Source organism: Zeus faber (genome assembly GCF_960531495.2).
Source record: "Zeus faber genome assembly, chromosome: 2".
Classification (NCBI taxonomy): Eukaryota; Metazoa; Chordata; class Actinopteri; order Zeiformes; family Zeidae; genus Zeus; species Zeus faber.
In genome coordinates, this window is record NC_137189.1 from 3,889,740 (window position 1) to 3,916,962 (window position 27,223).

Here is a 27,223-nt window from a genome sequence, read left to right on the forward strand (position 1 = left end):
TGGGAACGACGCACACCAGCCTGCTCCTCCTTCCACGCCTTCGCCGCCAAGCTCCGCAAGGTGTTCGGGGTGACATCACAAGGTCCCGATGCTGCTGGTGGTCTCCTGGGTCTCAGTCAAGGGTCCCGCTCCGTGGTCGATTACGCGATCGACTTCCGCACCCAGGCTCGACTGAGCGAGTGGAACCCGGCAGCCCAGATTGTCACGTTCCTGATGGGATAGCAGAGTACGTGAAGGATGAGTTAGTTTCCCACGACCTGCCCACCTCTCTCGATGGCATCATTGAGCTTGCTTCCCGTATCGACCAACGCATCCAGGCCCGGCAGCGAGAGGCGTTGGAGGCAAGTGGAGCGCCACCCAGCAACCCGTCTTCCAGGTTCCTCCGGGCCGCCAGCTCTTCCGGCCCGTTAACCCATGAGTGAGGCCTCTCCCATGCGGGTTGGCCGGGCCAGCCTCACCCCGGAGGAGAAGGAGGGACGCCGGGTGGGGAACCTTTGCCTCTAATGCGGTCCCGCTGGACACTACATTTCCGGGTGTCCGGTAAAAGGGCAGGGCTCGCCAGTGAGGGAGGAGGTCCTGGTGAGCCACACCTCCAAATCCCCCTCCAACCTACGCCCCCTGTGCCAGGCTCGGCTGCTGCTGCTCCAAGGCTCACATTCCCTCGACATACTTATTGACTCTGGTTCCGATGTTAACATCATCAACCATAACCTAGCACGGCAGCTGGGTGTTGATCGAGTTTTCCTGCCTTCTCCGGACCTGCCACTGCCCTGGATGGCCGCCTCCTGGGGACCGTCACCCATCAGACGGTTCCCATCCGCATGCTCCTGTCTGGCAACCACCACGAGACGATCCAGTTCTGCATCCTGCACTCACCTCGTCACCCTCTCCTCCCGGGGTTCCCCTGGCTCTGGCGTCACAACCCACACCCCGACTGGACCACAGGGGCTATTCTGGGATGGAGTCCTGCATGCCATCAGGTCTGCCTGAAACAAGCCGCCGCACCTCAGCCAACATGTTGGGGGTCCCCGCCGAGTACCTTGACTTCAGGGAGGTCTTCAGCAAGGCCAAGGCAACATCCCTTCCCCCGCACAGGCCATACGTTATTGCCATCGACCTCCAGTCCGGCTCCACCCCCCCACCCCCCAGAGGCCGCCTGTACTCCCTGTCCGCCCCGGCGAGAGAGGCCATGGACGCCTATATTAATGACGCTCTGGCGGCGGGCATCATCCGTCCCTCCTCATCCCCAGCGGGGGCTGGCTTCTTCTTCGTAGAGAAGAAGGATAAGTCCCTTCGCCCCTGTATTGACTATCGTGGTCTCAACGACATTACGGCCAAGAACCGCTATCCCCTGCCCCTCATCTCATCAGCCTTCAAACTCCTGGAGGGGGCCACAGTGTTCACCAAGCTCGACCTACGCAACGCCTACCATTTGGTCCGGGTTCGAGAGGGGGACGAATGGAAGACGGCGTTCAACACTCCCTCCGGTCACTTCGAATATCCTGTGATGCCCTTTGGCCTCACCAACGCCCCCGCCGTCTTCCAGGCCCTGGTCAATGACGTGCTCAGGGACATGCTCAACAAGTTCGTCTTTGAGTACCTTGACGACATCCTGATCTTCTCCCGATCCCAAGCCGTCCACCACGTCCAGACGGTCCTGCAGCGCCTCCTGGAGAACTCACTCTTTGTGAAGGCAGAGAAGTGTGAGTTTCACGTCCCAGCCGTCTCCTTCCTGGGGTACATCGTGGGGAGGGGGACCATCCAGATGGACTCCACCAAGGTCTCCGCCCTCACCACCTGGCCCACCCCGGAGTCCCGCAAACAACTCCAACACTTCTTCGGTTTTGCCAACTTCTACTGGGGGTTCATCCGAGGCTACAGCACGGTGGAGGCCCCTCTCACAGCCCTAACCTCCTCCAAGGTGCCGTTCCTGTGGTCCGCCGCCGCCAACGACGCCTTCCTAGCCCTGAAGGCACGGTTCACTTCAGCCCCCATTCTGGTATTGCCGGACCCCGAACGGCAGTTCGTGGTGGAAGTGGACGCCTCAGACCGGGAGTCGGAGCTGTCCTGTCCCAGAGAGCCGCCTCCGATCAGAAACTTCATTTACATTTACATTTTATATTTTAGTCATTTAGCAGACGCTTTTATCCAAAGCGACTTACAATTGTCAAAGACCGACGGACACAGCCATCAGGAGCAATTAGGGGTTAAGTGTCTTGCTCAAGGACACTACAGCATGCTAGCAGGAGGAGCCTGGGATCAAACCAGCAACCTTTGGATCACTAGACCACCAGCTCTACCTCCTGAGCTACCATCCCTGCACCTTCTTCTCCAGGTGTTTGACCCAGGCCGAGAGGTACTACGACATCGGGAATAGGGAGCTTCTCGCCGTCAAATTGGCCCTGGAAGAGTGGTGACACTGGCTAGAGGGAACCCAGCTGCCGTTCCTGGTGTGGACTGACCACAAGAACCTGGAGTATATCCAGTCCGCCAGGAGGCTGAACTCCCGTCAGGCTCGTTGGGCACTCTTCCTAACCCGATTCAATTTCTCCTATCGACGGGGGTCACGCAATGTCAAACCCGACGCCCTGTCCCGGCAGTTCCAGGAGGAGGAAGACGCTGCCGACCCCGACACCATTCTACCGTCTTCCCGTCTAGTCGCCACACTCACCTGGGTGGTGGAAGAGAAGGTAAGAGCCGCCGCCCAGGACCAACCCGGACCCAGCGCATGTCCGCCCGACCGTCTGTTCGTCCTGCCTGACCTCCGGTCCGAGGTTCTCCAGTGGGCCCAAAACTCCTGACTCACCTGCCACCCAGGGATCCAGCGGACGAAGGAGGTCATCCAGCGTCGCTTCTGGTGGCCCTCCCTGGGTGAGGACGTCCGAGGGTTCGTCAATGCCTGCCCCACCTGCAACAAGTACAAAGCCTCTCTTCTTGCTCCTGCCGGTCTTCTATACCCACTGCCGGTTCCTCATCGCCCCTGGTCTCACATCTCTGTGGACTTCGTCACCGGTCTGCCACCGTCAAGCGGCAACACTACCATCCTGACCGTGGTGGATCGGTTCAGCAAGATGGCTCACTTCGTGCCTCTACCGAAGCTCCTGTCGGCCAAGGGCACCGGGACCCGGCTGGACCCGGGCCGCCCTCCTCCGAGCCGCTGGCCGCAACACCTCTTCCGCCAACCGTCGCCGCTCCCAGGCCCCGGAGTACCAGCCGGGCCAGAAGGTCTGGCTCTCCACCCGGGACCTCCCCCTGAAGGTGGACTCTAAAAAGCTGGCTCCCCGGTTCATCGGCCCGTTCAAGATCGAGAAGGTCGTCAACCCAGTGGCAGTGCGGCTCAAGCTCCCTAGGTCCATGCGTGTCCATCCCACCTTCCATGTGTCCAAAGTCAAGCCAGTCCAGGAGAGTGCTCTGGTCCCCTTGGCGCCTCCTCCGCGCTTCATTGACAGGGGTCCTGCCTTTTCTGTCCGCCGTCTCCTATGTTCCCGCCGGCGTGGGAGAGGCCTGCAGTACCTGGTGGATTGGGAGGGTTACGGCCCGGAGGAGAAGTCCTGGGTCCCTGTGAGGCACATTCTGGACCACACCCTCATCAGGAGGTTCCCTCAGCACCATCCTGACCAGCCCTCCAGACCGGGTCAACCCTCCCGACCGCAGACCCTACCTCCTCTCTTGTCTGCGTCCTCCAGCAATGTTTCAGAGGCGGAGGATGTCGACCCTGGGGGTCCCTCCTCGGATGAGGACGTGGCCCATTTAGCGGAGGACGTGGAGATGGACGACGAGTACGAGCCCTCCTCTGGACCCCCTCCTCCCACCCTGCATGGACTTTTGGTGAGAGAGATAGATATAGATAGATAGATAGATAGATTTTTTTTTTTTTCTCGTTTGTTTGGGACGTCAGGAGCCGTCCCTTGAGGGGGGGTTCTGTCATGATCTCCGCCTTCTTCACGTCCCAGCCGTCTCCTTCCTGGGGTACATCGTGGGGAGGGGGACCATCCAGATGGACTCCACCAAGGTCTCCGCCCTCACCACCTGGCCCACCCCGGAGTCCCGCAAACAACTCCAACACTTCTTCGGTTTTGCCAACTTCTACTGGGGGTTCATCCGAGGCTACAGCACGGTGGAGGCCCCTCTCACAGCCCTAACCTCCTCCAAGGTGCCGTTCCTGTGGTCCGCCGCCGCCAACGACGCCTTCCTAGCCCTGAAGGCACGGTTCACTTCAGCCCCCATTCTGGTATTGCTGGACCCCGAACGGCAGTTCGTGGTGGAAGTGGACGCCTCAGACCGGGAGTCGGAGCTGTCCTGTCCCAGAGAGCCGCCTCCGATCAGAAACTTCATCCCTGCGCCTTCTTCTCCAGGTGTTTGACCCAGGCCGAGAGGTACTACGACATCGGGAATAGGGAGCTTCTCGCCGTCAAATTGGCCCTGGAAGAGTGGTGACACTGGCTAGAGGGAACCCAGCTGCCGTTCCTGGTGTGGACTGACCACAAGAACCTGGAGTATATCCAGTCCGCCAGGAGGCTGAACTCCCGTCAGGCTTGTTGGGCACTCTTCCTAACCCGATTCAATTTCTCCTATCGACGGGGGTCACGCAATGTCAAACCCGACGCCCTGTCCCGGCAGTTCCAGGAGGAGGAAGACGCTGCCGACCCCCACACCATTCTACCGTCTTCCCGTCTAGTCGCCACACTCACCTGGGAGGTGGAAGAGAAGGTAAGAGCCGCCGCCCAGGACCAACCCGGACCCAGCGCATTCCCCTCCCCCTCCTTACCTGTCCCATTAGCCCTACTATATTCACCTGCGCACACAGCTGTTCCAGATCTGCAATCTAACCACTATATAAGCCTCTCTCACCAGTCACCCATTGCCAGATTGTCTTTGATGCTTGCACCAGACTCTCCAGCGTTCTCCGGACTGATTCCCCGCAACCGACTCTGCCTCGCTCCGACCACGCATCCTGCCTGCGCCTGTTTTCTGTCTGCACTCGTTGTTATCGAACCTGCCTGTCCCCGACGATGTATCCTGCCTGCTCCCTGCCTGTCGTCAGTCTGCTCTACAAATAAAAGACATTACCAAATATCCCTGCCTGTCTTTGTGCTGCAATTGGGTTCTAACCACACCCGTTACAAAAATGTGCATAACCGACACGAGGTGCTCACGCAGGCGGCTGCAAAGGGGGCCGCCACAATTGCGATTCTGGGTTCTACATCATTTAAAAAAGTGTTTTTCTGTCATGTATTAAATATACATTTAAATCCTCCTAAATTAAACGAGGGAGGGAGGAGCGGTCAACCTGACGTGGAAGTTCTTATGGTCCTTTTCAGCTTTTTCGGGCTCACAAAGATACCCAAACTCATGAAACTTTGACTTACACTCATCAGTCCCGGTGTGGCGTTTGATATTCTATGGGTCCCGTGCATGGGCGTGGAAAAATGGCTTGCTAGCGCACCCTAGAAAATGTAAAAAAATTAAAATCGAACCTATTCACTTTTTTTCACGCAAACTCACGAGATTCAGTACACATATGTAACATCACTAGACTAGAAAAAACATCACTAGAAAAAAAAAAAATTATATTGCCACGGTGACCGAAACCCAACAGGAAGTCGGCCATATTTAAAGGTGTAATTTTAGTCACTTTTCAGTCACTTTTATGCTTTGTAATTTCGCAAATTCCTCCGATATCATTTATCGGATTGACTTCAAACTTGGTGAGTGTCTACAAGACGGCGTCACCATATAAAGTTATTAAAAACTTGAGTTTACGTCACACGATGTGGCCGTGGCAAAGCCTTGAATTTGATGTTCGAAAACAGGCAGCGTTTACGTGACTTTTTTGTCACTTTCACAAACTCCTCCTAGATGATTGATCGACTTAAAACTTGTGTCCTACCAACACTTGCATGTCGAGGACCTGGTCATTTAGACCTAGCACTCTATCGCTACAGCCAAACCTCACAGTTCCTGTTCTTTGCCCCCGCTGAAGACAGACATGTATTTGCATTCTATTCGGAGAAGGGGGCACAGTATAGTAATCAAGATCCTAATTTGCAGAAATGCAATCATTCATGATCATAAAAGGCTTTTCGGGATGCTGTCGGAGGAATTACGATCAGGAATCTCTCTCTTTCAGTCTCTCTCTACTCTACTCGCTTTTTCATGTCCGATTATCCTCTCTACCTCCTCCTCCTTTTACCTTGCCTCAGCTTTTCTGAGTTTGTTCTCTCCATATCACATTTTTTCTTAAATTGGAATCAGCCAAAAGCCTCCTTTATTAAGAATTAGACCGTCATGAGACCAGAGATTGAACACTTTATTAAATAGTCTCTGGTATGTAATTACAGCACGTACACGTATTTCGGTGCAAACCCGAGCGGGACGGTTGTCAGTGGACTGCGTTGACTTTCTTCGTGGGGGGGTTGCTGAAGCTGAATCCTCCTCCCGTTAAGTGTCTTTCTCTGTTGATCTGGGGTAGGATCACCTGTGGCTCAGTCTTGGCCTTGGTCTTCTCCTCCCTGGGGACGCAGGGAAGGTTAAAAACAAGGTGAGAATGCAAAGTGGGCATGCAGAGCAACGGTGTTTCTCATGAACAAAAAAAGGCCAAGCCAACACACAGATGTAGATCAATAGTAAACAATACTCCTTAATCGGATTAGTGAACCTCCGCCAACAATTAACAACGCCAATGACACTGTCACTCTTCATTCTGCGAGAGTGAAGGAGGTTTGCTTGTTTGGCCAGTTAATTTGTTCATTCTTTATATTTTTCGATTTATTTTTCTTTAGGTAATAGAGTTTAAATATAGTATGTGGATTGCTGTTGTGCTCCTCAAGGGTGATTTTCAACATCATATAAAGATATTTTTTAATATTATTATTATTATTATTATTATTATTATTATTATTATTATTATTGTTATAGTTATTACAATAATAATAATAATAATAATAATAATAATAATAATAAATATAGCTGCAGGCAGCAATACACAGGATCCACTTTAGTCGTGTTCGATACATATTACAGTTCTCGGGATTCTGTGCAATGTAGCACGGGTTACAACTTTTAGATTTTTACGACCACTCAGAGACGAACTGTGAATTTATATAGCATTGGTTTATGATGTCACAAAGTGACTGTGTTCTCAATGTAATGCTAATGTTCTTCACTTTTCAGTGAATTTGTAAAGTTTTATCAATATTTCCTGATACAAATGTAGATTGGTGTGAATCAAACTTGGACGACGACACGTATGAAGCGTTCCCATTGTGGTTTGGGAAAATAACTGAGAAACATTTTGCTTCATTGGTTTTATCTCCAATAACAGAGCTGGGTTATTCCCTTCCGCTGGTGCATTTTCATCTTCCGAACTTAAATCTGCATTTTAAATATTATCAATACCCATAGATTCATTATTGTTGTTTGTGGTTTTTGGCTTTCTTCAATTTTGGAAAGAGAATTATTTAATTCATTGTTAAATCCTACATCCTTATACCGCTTATTATGTATTCTCAAATACGCCAACGAACGCCGACTTTAGGCATCTGGAACAATAACAAAAAGAAACTTTGTAATTACTTTACACAACAATAATAATAAATATGTTTTATTTCATAAACATAATAAATAAATGTTTGTTTTAATAAGTACTTCATTGTATTTTTTCTGTTAAGAATTTACATTTGGAAAATTCAGGTTAATAGATGACTTTTCTATATTGTAATGCAGACAACATTTATGTAACTTTAACATTAATGTTGCATTATAATTATTATGGCAGAACTTGTCAATACTTAACACCTTCTGTTTGCTAAGTTTAGCTGTGGGAAACTGTTTACACATGACGTTTCTTTAAAAAAAGATGTATTTTTTACTTTAAACCAAACTTCGCATTGTTATAACTTGTATAACTTGTTGTATGTAAGTACCTTCGCATTCTCAGTGACGGGAGGTGAGTTGGGTCCTGTGAGCGTAAATTTTAACGTAGATTTACGTATTTACGGAGATTTTCGATAGTAGTCGAACTTAAGCAATTTTTGTGGTTTCGTGAATAACATTCGAATTACAGTTTCAATAAGTTTGGTTTCCGTGAAATACGAAAAACATTGTGTTATTTCTGTGAGCAATTACCATTGCACAGCTTCAATTTTTCCGACGCCTCGCTGGATGATGTATGCATCACTCACTTGTACATTCGAGTGGATTCGACTCGACGTGGTCACGAGTTTTTGTGGACTACTTTTTATTCGTAGTTTTCATTAATACGGCAAAGTAATGGGGACCATAGATAGATAACATATCAATCGACCAGATCTACTGACTTCTACCAGGTAAGAAAGTACATAAATATACACGTAAATGCGTAGTTTGTAATGTCGAACCACTACAGAGTGACAGAATCTACACCCTTACTGAATATGGTGTCAATGTACATTCTGAATCAGAACCCGCACAGTTATAGTAAATGGTATGATGATGTCATAAAGCTTCTTACTGTAAATGTCATCTCCTTCATTTTGTTTATGAATAGTGGTATGTCAGTCAAGCAGGACCAGCTGAATATTTGGGGTCAAATTTGTTCGGTTTTTCACTAATATCTGCTCCTTATGTGGATCGATTTGGATGAAATTTGAACCACGAGATGCTTGTGACAAACGGGTTTAAACGACACCTCGACCATGCTTAATATATTAATATATATTAATATATATTAATATTTTGGCATTGAATGCATTGGACCGTCGATCAAACTGGGTCAGTTTTCCACAAATTTCTGCTCCGTGTGCAGATCGATTTGGATGAAACTTCCACCACGAGATGTTTGTGACATACCTGTTCAAACCACGTTTGTAGTTTCTGCCGTTCTTCTGTTTCAAATAGTTTTCCAATTCAAAATTCAGAGAATTGCGGGCTTGACTCTAAATAAAAGTTTGATTGAGGCCTGCCTACAGGAAAAACATACTGTATATACGCACGCACGTTTGTGTAAGCTGCCTCGAACCTGGTGCATGACGTATAAGGTGCTTGCAGATGTTGAACTGTGTCATTAGTCGTAATTTAATGGAGTGGAGACTCCCAGATGGGGAGGAACAACACAGGACGATTCCCACTGAGATCAAACAGAGCCAAGCGATCTGAGTGGGAGTTGGAAAGAGACATTCAAGAGCCTTTACACACTTTTGCATCTCCTGCACACACACACACACACACACACACACACACACACACACACACACACACACACACACACACACACACACACACACACACACACACACACACACAGATAAAAACACAGAAACACTGGATCGCAAAACAGATGCACACGGTGTACACATATACAAATACGTGCGTGTATGAATGTATATGCAGCCTCTGTACAGGTCCGAGGCGGCTGCAGCAGAACATCTCACCCTCTTTGCAGTTTCAGAGCCAGATACTTCTGCTTGATGCTCTGTAGCTCTTCAGCCAATTTCTCGTTCTCCGACCTGTATTCCGTTGCCTTGGACTCGTACAGGTTCAGCTCCACTATTAATGCCTATAAAGACACAGTAGATATGCCAGAAGGTTATTTTTTATTTCCTGGGGCAACCATTATTGTAGATCTCTTCGTCTTCAGAAGAGGCCTCATTGAGAACACACACCTGTGAACTTGGATTCAACAGGGTTAGGGTTAGGGTTGGGGTTAGGGTTAGCGTTAGGGTTAGTGTTGCTCTTACCGCAGCAAACTATGACTGACTATGTAGTATTGACTGAGTGAAGTGGCCTCCATTTAAAAACTGGACCAACTCATTATTTTAGCTTAAGTTCCTTTTTATGTAAATAATAATCATTAATAAGTAGGGATTGTTTTAAAAACTGTAGGTTTAACTGTAGGTTTAATCTGGTGATGCTTTGTAGCACTTGATGCTTGAGCTTTGATGGCTGAAAGTTCCACTTTAGGAAACAAACAAATGCAAGAAAAATTTAGTGAGAGAGAGGGAGAGAGAAAGAGAGATGGGGGTGTGTGGCGGTGGAAGGAGCTGAGAACCTTGATCTTTTTGGTCTTCTGCCTGATGGTCCACTGGCTCTGCTGGAGCTGCTCGGCCGCCTCAGGCCCTGGTCGGCGGGACAGGGTCTGCTTCAACTCCACATACTCTTTCTCCTTTTCCTGGGGGAGAGGTGAGGTGAGGTACAGAGGTATGAGGTCACAGAGAGGCATTCGGTACACACATCATAATATTATTATAATTATTATTATTATTATTATGATTATTATTATTATTAATAATAATAATAATAATAATAATAATAATAATAATAATAATAATAATAATAATAATAATAATAATTAATTATTATTATTATTATTATTATTATTATTATTATTATTATTATAATTATAATAATAAGCAAGAGGGGCATTATCGGCGGGCAAATTTGAGATGCTCCAGGTATTTCCCCCAGGTATCCTACAGCTATTGCACAGATGGTGCATCCCAGTGTCCTGTGTTTCCTCCAATATCACACAGTAAGTTACACATTACCTCCTCCTAAAAGGGGATTTTGCTTTGATATGTGGCAGCGATAGAAAACAAAGTTTCTGTGAATTACATTTCACATGCAACCTATAGGGATATGAAAAGAAGATTGTGGTGGGGGTGACTTCCTCTTCCACCATAAATAAATAAAAATGCAATCTACAACCTCCACCTGCTCTGGTGAGTGTCTTGGGTTCAGCTCCCTCTTCTTTTTTTTTTTTTACACTTTTTTATTTTACACATTTTTTTACATCAGGTATTCATTTTGTGTTTCAATGCATTAATTTAATGAGAAATATTCCAAATGATTGTGTCCCTGTCAAATGGTCCAGTGTTTGTTACTTCATTAATTAATAATATGAATAATATTTATATTTTTAACATTACATTAGCTTATGTGCATTTTCAAATTTGTTTACCTGCAATAAAAGCTCTTTGTCCACCACCTCCTGGGTCTTGGTGATCAAGCGTTTCAGTAAAGACTGAATTTTCTGAATGAGCTTGAACTGGTCGGGGTCGCTGCCCTGCAGAGGAGAGTTTCGGGATAAAGCAAAGACAGAAGCAAAACACTTTTTTAATGGACGCCACAAGTCTTTCTGAAGAGATAGAACTACAAACATCCGTTGAAGGTTTTAATGTTTAATCCCTGAAAGTTCACACAAAATTCAGTGCCAGGGACGGTAGACAAGTCGGGGTCTGGCTTTCAAAGGCTGATGCCCAAATAAATGTGGTCTTTACAGTATTGATGAACACAATGTTCATCGCTTTGCTATGACGTGCTGATGAGCGAGATGAGCTGGAAGGGGGAGAAGGAAAGTGTGAACTTGTTGTCCTGTAGTGCTCCACAAGGTGTCCTTCCTCGCCTACAGTGGACATAAAGGCCCCTTACCTCCAGCTTCCTCCAGCGGTGTAGGTTGATGGGGTTCTCCAGCATCTCCTCTAGTTTGCTGTTCCTCGTTCTCTCTCTGAGCAGCTCCTTCTGCAGGTGGAAGAGCTCCCGCCTGCAGCAACATCCATGCAAAGCCGTTTCTCAGCCCAGATTACACCATGTGAGCATATTTTAGAAATCCAAAAAAGTATAGAATATTCATCAACTATCATCATCATGTATCTTTAAGCAATAAATACTGTAATCCCATCCGAGCAGACAATGAAGTCATAGCCTCCATATTGTGTACTATAGGATATCACCTTAATTGGTTTATTTCAAATCTGCTTAAAATTATGAGTTTTCGACTAATCACGTGCGCTCTGCAAACTTGAGTTTGATAGCAATGTGTTCTTCGTTTGTACCTCAAGTCCTCTGCGCTGGACGCGGTTTTGTCCAGGATGCCCTTCTCGCGCCGGCATCTCTTGATCTCCACCTTGAGCAGGCGGATGTCCTCCACCCGCTGCTGGTACTGGACGTCCCCCTTGTTCAGGATGGACATCTGGATCTTGTTCTTCTCATAGAGCAGCGTCAGCTCGTCGTTGCGGCGGAGCAGCTGGGTGCCCAGGATGCCGCGCTCTCTGATCACCTTGACGGCGACAAGGATTGAATGTGAGCTACCATTTTCATAACGCTCCTTTCTGAGAATGACTGGCCATTTTATGAAGGTTCCCCAGTGTTTCCTACTACTGTACTACCCCTAAAACATCTAGGTTCAAGGTTAGTATGGACGCTGGATGTTCCAGGCTTCAGTGTTCAGTGGTCAGGGCGACCAGTTCGCTCTCTGGGGTGAGGAAGGCCTCTTTCACAATCCTCTTCCCTTTCCCCATTCCAGTTTCTGTTTCTCACAAATTGACTCTCGATAGTGATACCTGTTCACATCGTCTTTTTTTCTCCTTCTTGTTTCTCATCCTACCCCGTTCCCGTTACCTGGTCCAATTCTTGCTTCTGTCGGAAGTTCTCAGCCTCGGCGTCGGCCATGCTCTTGCGCAACTTCTGCTCCTCTGCCTTCTGGCTGTCGATGCGCTGTTTTGCTTCCTCGGCCTGCTGCTTCATCAGCTGCAGTCTCTCCTGAAGAAGAATGTAGAGAGGTGGGGGGGCAGACACTGAGGCACAAATGAGCGCTCTTTCTTAAAAGACATCAAATTCTCCCAAAACCTAGATCCCAGATACATAAGACCAAACATTCCCAGTGGAAGAGGTCGCCGTGCCTTGAGGGCCTTGTTCTCCTTCTCCACGTGCTGGAACTCCTGGTGCTCCCGGGCCATGGCCGCTTCCTTCCCACTGATCTCCTCCTTCAGCTGGTCAATCTGCTGGTTGATGATCTTCAGCTTCCTCTTCATCTCCACCATCTCATCCTGAAACAGACAGAAAGACAGGCAGACAGACGGGCAGACAGACAGGTGGAGGCATGAGAAGACAAATTGTGGTTGAAAAGAGAGAGAAATAGGTCAATAGATGTAATGCTGGGACGTGATGCAAATTAATGCAAACCTTCTGTCTTCAGCATGCTCGGTACTTAATAATACTTATACTTAATAACAATAATTAATAATAGTGTAATATGCGGCCGTAGTTGTCTCCACCTGAGCGGAGATGAGGTCCTTGCTGTAGAGGTTCCTCTCTGACACGACGGTCTCGTACAGGTTCTGCAGCTGCTTGAGCCTGTGCTCCACCTCACTGACCTTCTTCTTGTAGCCGAAGACCTCCGTCTCCTTGACCGCGATGCCGTCCGTGAGCTGCTGCACCTGTTTGAGGGCGAGGTGGAGGAAGAGGAGGAGGAGGGTCTTAGTTTCAGACATTATTTCAAAACGGGTAGCTGGTTTCTAGAACCTTTCGGTTGTTTCACATGTAAAAACTTCTGAAGAGCATGTGTTCTGCCTTCTTCTTCTTCTTCTTCTTCTTCTTCTTCTTCTTCTTCTTCTTCTTCTTCTTCTTCTTCTTCTTCTTCTTCTTCTTCTTAATATGCATTAAAGTGTGTGCCTTGCCTTGTGCATCAGACTGCTGGTCTCATTGATGTAGCGGTCACGGTCTTTCTCCAGCTGGCAGATAATCTTGCGTTGCTTCTGCGCCTCCTCGCGGTAGTTGTGGATCTCCTGGTCCAGGTTCTTCTTGGCCTGCTCCTGGAGCCGCACCAGGTTCTGCTGCTTCTTCGTCGCACCCGCGGCCTTGATCACATTCTAAAGAACAAGGAAGGAGGCAGACGTGAGGGGGACACACATTGTGGGAAGTCGCCGGGCTGAGTGGCGCAAATACATTAGAACCACTCCGTGCGCAGAACCAACCTCTTTCAAAACATCCCTCTCTCGCACCAACTCGTCGATGGCTTTCTTGGAAGTCTCGGCTTGCTTTTTGGAGGCCTCCAGTTCTACCAAAGAAAGGGAAACGGAGTGTTTGTTGTACACTCAGGGCAATTTCTTTATGTGATATTTTGGGATTATTGGTTGGTATGCATGCCACAGAGTCTGAATGAAAGTGAAACACTGGAGTGAAGAAGTCAATTATTTGCATGTCTCTGGAGAGGGGAAGTATGTGTGTGTGTGTGTGTGCGTGTGTGTGTGTGTGTGTGTGTGTGTGTTCCCCCTCACCTTTCTCCAGGCCAGAGATCTGGGTTTTCAGCGTCTCCTGCTGCACCTCAACGTCCTTCTTCTGATCCTCCGTCTGTTGGAACCTCTTCTGGATGGCCTCTCTCATCTTTGTCAACTTTGCGATCTCCTGGTTCTTATGAGTCACCTCCTCTTCTTTCATCTGACACGTGTAGATAGAGTTCCGTTTAGGACAGCCCTTAATAAAGCACCTGTATATTTATCTTATCCATCCTATTTAAGCAAGAAAAGTATTTATCTATTTGTGAAGCGTATCTGTCCAAATAATAGTGTAATACGGTCATAATATGAGTCCTTTTAAATCAAGGCTGTCTTCATAACAGTATGTATGGACATGTTTGTGTGTCCTTTTTTAAAAACACTACTGAGCTCATAATCCCTGATTTTGTCCCGTTAGTCCGTCCATCTTAAGATCCCTGTGGGACTCAAGATCCAATCAGAAGGTCAAGTCAGGGGTGCGTACCTTCAGCTCGTTCGCCTTGTGCTGGTGCTCCAGGGAGAGCTGCTCCGTGGCCATGGAGAGCTGCTCATGCTCGTGCTGCAGCTTGGAGCTCCTCGCCTGCACATGCTCCAGCTCCTTGGCCGCCCGGTCACTAGAGATCTGTCCGCGTCGCGAGTTGCGAATAAACCATAGGATTGGGGGCGGGCACGTTGAGAGAAGGAGGATGTTAGAATGAAGTGTGTCCCAACAAGGTGGACAGCGTGCTCTGAGGTGAAACATTTCCTTGTTTAGTCAATTATTCATTATTATTATTATTATTATTATTATTAATAATAATAATAATAATAATAATAATAATAATAATAATAACTAAAAAATAGATTCAAGATTGAAGATTCAATATGAATTAAAACAGAAACAAATATTTTTTTCATCCACAAATAAATAATGTCTTGCACTTATTTTGCAAATAAATGCAAGTAAGACAAGAAATGCATAATTCATATGTGACTAAATATATTTTATATGTGACTAAATATATTTTTATATGTTTTATCACATACAACTTTTTAAACACCCAAACACACATTTAAATGGTTGATCCCTGGATGGCTCAACACCAACCAATGAGTGAAATCAGTGAATGAGCGGAGTAGAAACCAGATAGTGCCTCAGCTGGTTCTATATTTGTTCTTTCTGGCTTTCAACTGGTTTTCTGAGTATTGTGGTTCTAATGGCTGTAGAACTGTCGTTCTATATCTATTAATTGGTTTGTTTTTTAATACCGTTGCCTGTTGAGATAAATTCAAAAAGAGGCGACGCCCCTGAGCGCTGTTCACCTTCATGTCCCTGAGCTGCTGCTGCAGTCTCTGCTGCTCCTCTTCGGCCTGCTGGCTCTGCTGGCTCAGTGCCTTGATGTCAGCCATCTGGGCCTCCGTGTCGGCGTTCAGCTTTTTCACCTCCTTGTCCAGCCTCTCGCTCCTCCGCTTCTCCCGGGCGATCTCGTACTGGTGGACCTGCAGCTCCTGCTGGAGCTGGATGTGGAGAGCCAGAGCCGAGCAGAAATACATGCTTTCCATAATTATCTTTTTATTTATTATTTTTGATGATTTATATTTTATTTGCATTTTCAGGCAAGAACAGCAATAGCTATTGAACTTGGAGGCAAAGGGTAAACCTATTTAAAAAGGACCCAATGCAATAATAATACGAATGAAAATCTATATTTAATTATATTTAATAATTGTGGTCATTTTATATTAACATTTTAAAAAAGACACAATACTGCAAAATAAAAAAATAAATACTATAAAATGAGAGAGAAAATTAAAGAGGATAAAAATAGAAAGGATATGAAGAAAAAAAATAAAATAGAAATGGTGAAAATCCCTAAATGTTATGTTAAGGTAGACAGGAACTGACTATTCAAAAAAAGTTATGTTTACTTATATTGACTTATATTGAGTTGTGAATTATATTGGTGTTGACTTCCAGGCTCCTCAAACCCTTTCCACGTGGGTGTGGTGTCGCTCCCACTTCAGGAGGTACCAGTCCTCCTCACTGAGTCAACAATTTCTCCTAAAACTCCCCCTTGAAGCACACCATCCTTTATTTCTGACAGGAATTAATGCATGTGCTGCCGTTATTGAATTTTCAAATCTGGACTTGAATTGAACTGAATGCAGTTGGACCACCACCCCCGATGCAGTCACCTTGGAGGTGGTCTCTCTCTGGGTCTCAGCCTGCTCCTGCTGGGCATCGGAGGCCTTGGCCAGGTCGTCTCTCAGGCCCTGCACCGTGCTCAGCAGCTGCTCCCGCTCTGTGCTCAGCTCCTCCTTCACCCTCATCAGATCCGAAAGGCTGGAAGATGCATAATTAGATGAATCAGAATCAGTGTTACTTACCAGGTACATTTACACACACTAGGAATTTGTTCCGGTGAAATTTGGTGCGTTTCTCTACAGACGATTAGCATTAAAAAACAAAAAAAAAGCTTTACAATCTGAAAAAAGGGACTAAAATAAGAATGAAATAACATACAATAAAAAGTGAAGTAAAAATAACAAATAAATAGAAAATAAGAATAATAATTGTCAAATATATACAAATACCCAAGAAATTAAAAAAATTGAAAACAGAAAATAGTCATATAAAATATAAAGAATATACAAAATGTAATACTATGCACAGGATTACAGAGGGTATTGGAGGCAGATGATCCGCTGTGGCGACCCCTAACGGGAGCAGCCGAAAGAAGAAGAAGAAGATACTATGCACAGGATCAATTATTGTTGTGGTCTATAGGGAATAAATTATAAATATGAATTTTACTACGTACTAACTTACTTATTACGGTATGTACGGTGTAATACCAGTGATAAGCAGCAAAGTAATTTACATTACAAAATACTGTTTCACTTTGAAAGTTGTATTTTTTGCACAAACTGAACATTTATGAATGAAGGTTTTAAAAAAATGGTTAGTCCAACATTAATCAAACATCTCTGAGAAATTTCACTACTTTCTGTCATGAAAGCAGAGGTGGAAAGTAACTAGTTACAAATACTCTCGTTACAGTACTCGAGTACATTTTCCTCCTGTAAGGGTACTTTTTATATAAATATAAAAAGTATATAAAAATTTATATAGTTTATATATAATTATCTAAAGTATAAATGCTGAAGTACAATTCAGCATTTAGACTTTTACTTTAACAATTTTTGGACCAGAGACCATTTCTAAATACAGTGGTACCTAAATCATGAAGGGTGAAAATAAACAAAATACACAGCACAAACACAGTCAATATGAAAAAAATATCAATAAGCCATGAACTACGTGCACACACGATATAGGTCGCCCGCTGACTGACTGCTGACTGGTCGCCAACGCGCCGACTGTAAATTTTCACAGTGGTATCTTGGAGCAGTCGGTCGCAAGTCGATACAAATTTTCGCCATAATTTAGCCATAAGTAGATGCAGTCGTAAGTCGAGGTACCATTGTATGTTCATTCCAGAGCCAATCAAAATGTACAGGGTGGAAAAAAGGAACTCGATAAATAATTACTTAGTGTAGTTTTTACTTCATTGGGAGAGACAAGGATGGACAGGATTAAGAATGAGAGGGAGGTCTACTTCACTACTTCACACTACTTCCCAGGTAATTAGAGGGACAGCTCAGGTTGGACAGTTTGTAGAAAAAGTGAGAGAGGCCAGATTGAGAGGGTTTGGACACGTGTGTAGGAGAGATGAGAGTTACATTGGGAGAAGGATGCTGAGGAAGGAGCTGCCAGGCAAGAGGAAAAGAGGAAGGCCAACGAGAAGGTTTATGGATGTGGTGAGGGAGGACATGCAGGTGGTTGGTGTAAGGGAGGAAGATGTGCAGAACACAAGGTATTGGAGGCAGATGATCCCCTGGGACGACCCCTAACAGGAGCAGCCGAAAGAAAAAGGAGTTTTTTAGTAAACTAATTACATCATACATACTCTTATTTTCTTCATCCCACTTCTATTTGCACTCAGGTGAATGATATCTGCAGCAGCAGTACTCTGCCTTCAGTACGGCTTGACGGTGCCTCTGGAAAACATTTATATCTACACACCTTTGACCTTCACTTGTGGTCGAACTGGTTGCTTGTTCAACCAGCTCTGCCAAATTTGCATTTTCCTGTTTCAAAGTCGAAATGGTCTCCTGGGCTCTTGTATTTTCTTTGTGACCCGCATCAATGGCTTTCCAAGCCGTTTCCAGTTCCTAAAATGTGATAGGAGAAAAACTGATGGAGAAAAAATGGTAAAATGTGGATGGCTACACCACAGCCTATGTCCAATCATTCCATACAATGGAATTCCAAGCCCAATTCAACTTTTGGTTACCACCTTTGTTATTCTATACCACTATAAACAAATATGCACCCCATTAAGCTTGTGGCAAGATACCTTTTTCAGATAACTAATGGTTGTCTTGTCTTCTTCGGACAGTTTCAGTGCGGCAGCCACTTTGGTGGAGTTGGACACAATCTCTGCGTTCAGCTCCCGGCATTTGGACATCAGCCTCTTCTCGCTCTGGTGCGATTTCCTCAAGGCGCCGGTGAGTTTCTCGTACTCCAGACGCCACTTGTCCGTGCTCTGGTCCCCGGCCAGTTCATCCAGCACCTCCCGGAACTCCTTCTCCAGGCTCTCAAGGGTGTCTTCATCCTTGCCATCTTTTTCCTGTGAAATGGGAATCAGACTGGGCGTCACTGTGGCTGATTGTGATTCATATATATATATATATATATATATATACTTTTTTAAATTCCTTGCTCGTTGCTTGACGTTGACATGTGTCCTGGCCTGGGTTAACGCTAGTTAGTTGAGTTAGTTACTTTGGATGCAAAGAGTTAACCCAACTTAATTATATAGTAATAATAATGATAAGGATGATGATAATAATAATAATAATAATAATAATAATAATAATAATAATGATGTTTATAATAACGATGATGATGGTAATAATAATAATGATGGAAATGATGATGATGATGATAATAATAATGATGATAATAATAATAATGATAAATACTACCATGATAATACAAATTTAAAAATTATAATTAATTAATAATTATACTAATTATATAATATTATAATCAGTTAAATCAAGCAGTTTGTGGGCAAAACGCTATTTAATTGGATGTAAAGAAAACATTTTGGAGGTTAACTTACGATTAGCAATTACTCAAAGTTTTTATAAAACTGGGTGCAACATTAAACATCGTAATTTGACATACCTCCATCAGATCAGCTCAGTAAAAGCGGTCGATATGTCATTTCTCTATTTGTTCCCTAATGTTCCTTTTGCAGCTGCGGGATGTTGACGCTGGTTACTTCGCAACGGGGGTGGGAGGCGGTACCGGAAGGTGGTTCGTTTGAATGTTCTTTATTTTGGAATTATTTATTTCTTGGTTTAGTTTTTATTTTAACTTAGACCATGTCAACCAAATTGATGAAATACATTTTATATGACTTGTGGAAAAACGTACATATATTAAAAGAAACAATTTCATTTTATAACAAGGTATTATATTAGTGCCTTCATAAAATATTCTGAAATATATCGACAAGTTAGGAAACTGATCAACGTTTGTGAAAGGTATAATCTTTCTGTAAAAATAAAGCCCCAGTTGTTCTGTTTGTGAATTAGGTGTTCTGCTTCTGATAAAAAATTTAATAAAATAAGCAACCTAAATTCTTTAAAGTTTAAAAGATAAAATACTGAACAAATGCATATTCTGTAGATTCTAATTAATATACTTAAAATCATCTTATATAAAAGTTGTTCTAATTTAATTTAAATCTGTCTCTCAAATGAATAAGCCTTAAAAAAATGCACTATTTTATTTCAATTAATTCATACTTTCTCCCCCTATGTTTCCTCCTCATTGCGTCTTATGCATGTACGTTAATATTATAAGAACATACTTATAGACTACAATTTATATTTTACCCACCTGCTCTGTGACTCCCTCAGCTTTCACAAAATATTCTTCCGTGAAAACCAGATTCTAAACAATCAACAAATCAAAGATTTTATTGGTCATAAAAAGTCCATTGGAAGTGTGTTTGCTTACATTGAAGCAGGACCAAGACATTTGTACTGACACTTGACCCTAATAAAACAAAACACAAATAAAACATTTTAAATAGTATGTATACACCAATCATAACCTTACAAAAAGATGGCACTTGAAATGAACATTCAACATTTGCTTGAATCCAAGTCCAGGATAAATACAGCGTCCACAAATTACTTTCTTCAGTCAACCTTGATATTCATCTCAAATTTTCATCGAAATAATACATTTTTGAACTTGAACTCAACCATCGCCTGTGGTTACTCCGATTTATTACTCCCACGGTTAACACCACAGGAGAAATGGCGACTTTAATGCATGATAAACTCAAGAAGTTTGATTCAAAATTTGGGGGAAAAACCCAATGGATCCAAAGTTCCCACCCATTCTCCATTTCAAGATGATTTAAGTTACTGAGCAACCAAAAACTCTGTGGTTGGTCACATTACGATGTCTGCCCTCGGGTTTACAGTCTTCCCATGAAGTTCTCCAGCTTTTCCGGGGCAGCGTAGGAGCCCTGAGAGCAGTGTGCGGTGCTCTGCGGTCTGGGGCTACGCACTCGTGAATGAGCTGTGTGGAGCAGAGGATCCTGGGAAGAAGAAAAATATTCTTAAATAATTCTTATTTATAAAACACAATAATAAGTGTTAAAGTGAGTACCTGGGTGAAACACTCTACATCAGACACCAGAGAAAGTTAGAAGAATCCAAGTTAAGTTTACGGTAGGTAACCAACCATAAAAATAACCGCTATAACTGCCTAATAAAATAGTGTCTCAGAAAGTAAAAGAAAATCTAAACAAATCCTGTACAAGAAAAAAAAACAAAAACTAAGAGTACATTTTGTGGAGGAGAAACCATATTAACTTAACATAGTGCAGTGAAACCTTTCACAATAAGTGTTTTTGACATAATTTCATCCCATCCACATCTTCTCAGCAGACCTTATGAGGTCTAACAGCGCCCCCTGCTGTACATGACACAAAAAGACAGTACCAAATACTTTTATAGACAATTTTGAGGAAGCTTAGGAATTTTAAGCTTGAGATAAAGGAGCTCTTTACATTAGCACCAAGGCGGGAGAGGCACCTGGCGGGGAGTTACCTGTGCGTAGAGAAGTGGTTCTGATTCTGCTTTCTTCCAGTGTTACGAAACACCCGGAGGGTGTGGCATCACCAGGCCGCGCCATCTCACACGTCACCACGGCGATCGGGCTCTTCCCTGCTTTCAAGTTCATCTGGATACTGTCCTACAGAACACAATAGAATCCAAAGTCAAACCCTGATAGTCGATTTGAACATAAGGCTGATATGGGTGATTATTCCGTAGAAGATGTTACAATATGAGATCTGAAAGATATGAAGAGGCTTTATTAAACTTAAATATTATCCCTTTTCAGATACCAGGGATTTCCCAGACTGGCGTAAGAATAGTAGAGTAGTAAATGGGACATTATAGCACTAGGTCTCACCTCCTTGGGCGCCGGGACTTCCAGCTTGGTCTCCTCGGGAGCTTTGACGATGATGACGGTCTGTCCCTGGAAGACCTTGATTTGGCTGATGTCATCGTGGGTGATGTAAGCCGATGTGCGGACGTTAAGGAAGCTCTTTACTCCTCAATCCACATATGAACAAATTCATTAGACACACACCAGCAACAGGATAGGGGTCTGTGATATGACCCTCAGTGGTTATTGGGGCGGTCCCCAAATAGTCGACCAAACGTTAGTCGACCAAGTTTTTTTTACTGGTCGGTTAATCGCAGGGAGAAAAAAAAAAAAAAAAGTCTATCCATAGGCTGCTCTTTGTCAAAATGAACTTTAAAACCTATATGACTGGACTTGTGTATAAAACACTAGAGGACTTTTAATTTGAAACACATTTTTAACAAAAATATTTGATTACATTTCACTGCATATATGTATGGAAGTATGTATATGTATGTGACAAATAAAAAATCTTGAATCTTGAAAAATAAATGTTCACTCTCCTTGATACACATTCAGAAGAAGAAGCTGTAAAGCTTTTGATGAGCAGCTTTTGCCGGTAATAAACAAGGCGGCTCACTTCATGCCTGCGTGCCGCATGAAGTCGACAAGTCTATATGTCTGAAAACATATTGCGTATAATATAAAAAAATATTGCGTTTTTAATAACATTCTTCAATAATCACATTTGTTTTTTATTTATTATTTTTATTTAACGGTTCGGCGGCAGTGGTAAATAATAAATGAAAAGCGTAAATGTGCAAGGATTAGTCGACAAATGGCTTGAACTGACGACTAATAGTCGACTAGGAAAATCTTTAGTCGGGGGCAGTCCGAGTGGTTATGGCTGTTCCCAAAGTGCATAGGTAAGTTAAGGTAAGTTTAATTTAGGAGGATTTAAATGTATATTTAATACAACACAGACAATTAATTCCATTATATAATTGTAGAACCCAGAATCACGATTGTGGCGCTGCCCCTTGCGGCCGCCTGCACAAGCACCTTGTGTCGATTACGCACATTTTAGTATTTTTAGAACTTATTGTGCGTAATCACCGGGTGTCATGATATTTCACTGCATATATGTATGACCGTATGGTTATGTATGCGACAAATAATCTCTTGATCTTGACCTAGCAGAGAAATCCTTTAATGTACCCATTGCGTGGAACAACAGGTCATTCTCAATGAATTTAAAGCTTTTCCCCCCAATAATCCAGAGGCACAGTCTATGGTAAACTATTAAAGAGGGTCTTTACTCAAAATCACATTTTGCTAATAGTGTATGATTGTTCCTTATCTTTTTTCAACAATATTATCAAACAAAATTACAAAAAAATGTGATTGCTTTAATCTGAAATATCAAGGTTTATATCATAGTAGCCGTTTCCATGGTTTCGGCAAATATCTGAAGAATATCTGGTGAAGGCCTTGGTTCTTTTTGGATTTAGATGAAGCCTTCTATCCAAGAAAGTATAAGTAACATTTTAATATGTTTGTGTCTGTTTTAGTGAATAAAGAAAGGATATCCTATGTTGTCTGTGTTGTCCGTCATCTCGAAGAGTTGCTGAGCGCACGTCTTGATGAGTTCGTCCAGAGATTCCTCCACGGTCTTCAGGTTGGACAACTCTTTCTGGAAGTCTCTGCCTCTCAGGAAACTGGACACTGGGGTCTTCCCTCTGGGAGAGAGATACACAACCATCATCCGAAGGAACCGCTCTAAACGGATCCTCTGAATTTTAGAGGGCAGGAAACAGCGGAGGCAGCAGCGCACCAGGGAGAGTCAGACGTGGATATAGTTTTAGTTTATAGGACTACAAGCCAAAGGACCCGATAGGAGAACAATCTTTTTAAAGCCAATTAAACAAATTAAATCAAAGACTGATTCCTAGTTGAAACAGGGTCTTTAATCATCTAGAATGGGAATAAATATTACTTTGAACCTGGGGTCTTCACGGTTCACAAATTTCAGACCTGAACTGTAGTGGACGTAGTAAATTCGTACCGAGATCCAATCGGGACAGGCCACTGTTTCCCAAAAATATGATACCCGGCACAACCTACAATCGACCCGACGCATATCCAAGGGCAACATACCGGATAATTAAAAAAATAAGTACCCCACAACTCTAGATAGAAAATTAAATACCCGAAAATGAAATGTGAAACCATCCTTGAAGGATGTAATAATGACAGCATCCAACGGATCGTATGTCATGAAACAGGACCGTCGGCTCGCTAGCTGCTCTGTACTTACATCCACTTGATCTTATTGGTGGATTCTTTCTCGATGAGGCTGATGCTCGACAACACGTTGGTGATGTCGTAAACCCTCCGGCGCCGGGTCTGGAGATCCGTGACGACCTTCCGCAGATCCAGCACACCATCTGGAGCCGCAACCATTAGGTCCAGCAGACGTCTTGTCAGCAGGGGCAGAGAAACATCTGTCCAGACACAAGGGGGAACCATTCCCGCTAAGGCGGTCACTCACGATTATGCCGACGACGACGGGAGTTAAGAGAATAAGAAAGCTGTATAAATAAAGGGGAACAATAACGTAAAGTCCTGAATTTCTCCCCAGAGAATAATAAAGTGCCATTTTAACATTCATGCGTTCAAAACTCTTGTCATTAATCTGAGAAAAATAGAGCCACCGTGTTGAGGTAAATGAGTGTCGGTACGATCAGGTTCATCTTTACCTGCTGAAATTCTAACATTTTCCCCGGATCACAATTTATTCCGTGGACTCTCCATTACAACGATAAACTACAAATTAGACCAAACCCTGGCACATTTCTCCAATGATCACACAATTCCCCAAAAACCCTAACCCTAACCCCTAACCCTAACTCCCACCATAAATCTCCACCACCTACCTTGTCTGGCATATGTCACTTTCGGGATCCTCGGTTTAAGTCGTTTCGATAGTCTGATAAATAGGAAGAATTAAAAATTCAACATTAATATTTGCTATTTGCCAACTATCTCAACAGGGTGTGGAGCCCCGGCAGGTGCCGTCTGCTGGTCGGGGAGACTTACCTAAATTCCTTGGACTGCGGAGCATCATCCAGGCTTCCACCTTGTTGCTGTAAATCAATACAGCAACGTTTTGGCCATTATGAGCTGAACTAAGCATTTAGATATCTCCATTAACACGTCGAGTTCGCATCCTATATCTTCGGTAAACATGATAACACAGGACAATGCAGTCATGGAGTGCTTGTACTTCGTTACTTTCCACTACACCAAAGGGTCAGTGTACCTGCTGCGGAGGTGCTCCGTGTCGGAGACAGTCGTCCTCAGCTTCAGCCTCCTCCGCCGACGTCTCCTCTCCCTCCCCGGTGGAGGACGCTTCTTCTTCTTCCCCTTCTTCTTCCTCCTCCTCCTCCTCCTCCTCCTCGTCGTCGTCCTCCTCCTCCTCTTCTTCGTCGTCCTCCTCCTCCTCCTCCTCCTCTTCTTCCTCCGCGGCGCCCCAGGGGCTGACCGCGCCGAGCGGCCCGTCCAGGTACGGGGGCATGATGGGGATGGCGTCCTCCCGCACCCCGCGGGCCGTGACGTGCTGTGGCAGGAAGTGCTCCTCGCAGATGACGTGCTGCTCCGCGGGGTCCTGCCGCTCGCTCTCCCGCAGCGCGGCGAGCCACACCCGAACGCGCGCCGGGTCCTTGGGAAAGTTGAAGAAGCGCGGGGTCTGGGCTCCGGGGTGGTGCCACCCGCGACCCCGGCCCCGGCCTCGACCCCGGCCCCGGCCTCGACCCCGGCCCCGGCCTCGTCCTCGGCCTCGGAGCTCCTTCGGACCCGTGCGGTTGGGGCAGCCCGACACCACGCACTTCATCATGGTCTCAGGTGGGAATGGCCGCCGGGGCCGCCAGCTACATTCGAGAGATTTGAGTCTGAATTGAGACGCGGCGGCGGCTTGTTTATTTCTGTGACTTCACCGGAAGTGAGGCTTTTCCCCTCTTCCAGTTCCTGTTTGATTTGCACTACCGCCACCTACTGGACTGGAGTGTGGAGCGTTTAGTAAGGGGGAAATAAACGGATGGATAGATTCTATTTAATATTTATGTATTTATTATTATTATTATTATTATTATTATTATTATTATTATTATATTATTATTATTATTATTATTATTATTATTATTATTATTATTATTATATTATTATTATTATTGCGCTGTTTTGCTGCTGTTTCTTAACATCTTAATTCCCACCGGCATTAATAAAGTGTTATCATAGATAGATAGATAGATAGATAGATAGATAGATAGATAGATAACCTTTAGATATTTGATTGATAAAGCAGTTTATTCAAACTGTTGCGTCAAACACCACATATAAAAAAAATAGTACAAATGTAACAAAATTCAATTGTTTTAAATAATTAAAAATACAATAAAAATAATAATAAAGTAATAAGAATAAATAGTAAAATAACCTGTAGACCTAAGAATAGATTTAAAAAAAAAAGGTTTTATTTTATACCAAATAAATTAACCATCAACTATAAATGAAGGCAATAAAAGGAGGTAATAGTGTTGTGACTTCTGACCAATCAAATGCAGCGGATAGCAGCGGAGGCGGGACCATTCTCCTTCGCGTACAACGTTCAGCTCCTTGAAGCGTTGGTTTGTTGATACTGCCCCTTGTGGTCGCTTATTGTGCTAATTTCCGCCCACTCCTTTCAGTTTAAATATATTTATAATTTAATTTTAACGATGAAACTTGCATTTTATTGACATTTTGTTATCCATCCTTCATATCAAATAAATGATTCCCACAGAAAAGGGAATCTAACATGACATCAGGTTATTTGAATTGCTGTGTACCAATTTGTATTAAAGTGTACATGATGTTCATGCAGGTTGTTGGTTTATAAATTGATTGTAAAGGCCAGAAAGAATGTTTTACAACACACTGCACGAACTTACCAACCATCACACTTGTACTGTCGATGCTCTTAAAAACTGATAAATAAACACTTTATATTTTATATATAAACATATCGGAGTAGCGCTTTTCGCACAGCGTTCACCGGCAACCACGTTATGGGATTCTGGGTAGTGGGCGCCATGTTTTAGGACACGCCCCTTTGTTTACATACATGTTTCACATGTTTACATTGTGTGACCTCTGAGCAGCTTCATCCATCCCTGGTCCTGGTCCCGGTGCAGTGTGGTTCCCTGTGCTAGCTTGCTGTGTGTCCTGGGTGTAATGAAGGTACCCGGTCAGGACGACACTAGCATATTATAGGCTGGTTTGCCTGAAAAAAAAAAACCCAAAACACACCAAATTCCTGTGATTAATTATGTAGCTATGCAGCTAGCTATTTGTGCAAAGTTAGCTGTGTAGCAACAACCCAACAACAAACAACACAGTTTGGCTATGCTACGCCATGTATGCGGAGCTAGCGTTAACCACACAGCGGTTAGACGTGTTTTCATGATAACTCGCCTGCGTGAAAAGGCCGCGAGCACACGGACATGTGTCGGGAAGGTGATAATTGTTTGTCTTACAGCTGCTACCCGTGCCATGTGATGCCTCTTTCTCACCTCGGCGGCCTGAGTTCCATTGTTTTGATTCCAAGCTGGAAAGCTGAAAGATTGCACTCCAATAGCGATTCTTTTCCCAC

At 44.3% G+C, this 27,223-nt stretch overlaps 2 protein-coding genes across 2 annotated transcripts; both read right to left on the bottom strand.

The window, feature by feature from the left end:
* Positions 1 to 6,382: 6,382 nt before the first annotated feature.
* On the bottom strand, positions 6,383 to 19,272 carry cfap58 (cilia and flagella associated protein 58; the record flags this gene model as incomplete). The annotated part of the gene is made up of 18 exons (XM_079996602.1): positions 6,383 to 6,512; positions 9,411 to 9,535; positions 10,028 to 10,147; positions 10,937 to 11,041; positions 11,407 to 11,518; positions 11,811 to 12,034; positions 12,376 to 12,516; positions 12,657 to 12,803; positions 13,032 to 13,193; positions 13,434 to 13,625; positions 13,731 to 13,813; positions 14,034 to 14,193; positions 14,515 to 14,652; positions 15,333 to 15,527; positions 16,206 to 16,353; positions 18,097 to 18,245; positions 18,431 to 18,703; positions 19,267 to 19,272. 18 exons carry the CDS (start codon positions 19,270 to 19,272, stop codon positions 6,383 to 6,385), a joined length of 2,610 nt encoding a protein of 869 aa, XP_079852728.1.
* A 770-nt stretch (positions 19,273 to 20,042) lies between these two features.
* e2f6 (E2F transcription factor 6) lies at positions 20,043 to 25,539 on the bottom strand. The gene is made up of 8 exons (XM_080024239.1): positions 24,857 to 25,539; positions 24,634 to 24,680; positions 24,471 to 24,523; positions 23,852 to 24,038; positions 23,122 to 23,273; positions 21,580 to 21,692; positions 21,213 to 21,357; positions 20,043 to 20,698 (listed from the first exon to the last, which is right to left on the bottom strand). The coding sequence occupies exons 1-8, from the start codon at positions 25,427 to 25,429 to the stop codon at positions 20,661 to 20,663; spliced, it is 1,308 nt and encodes a 435-aa protein (XP_079880365.1). The 5' UTR covers positions 25,430 to 25,539; the 3' UTR covers positions 20,043 to 20,660.
* Positions 25,540 to 27,223: the final 1,684 nt, after the last annotated feature.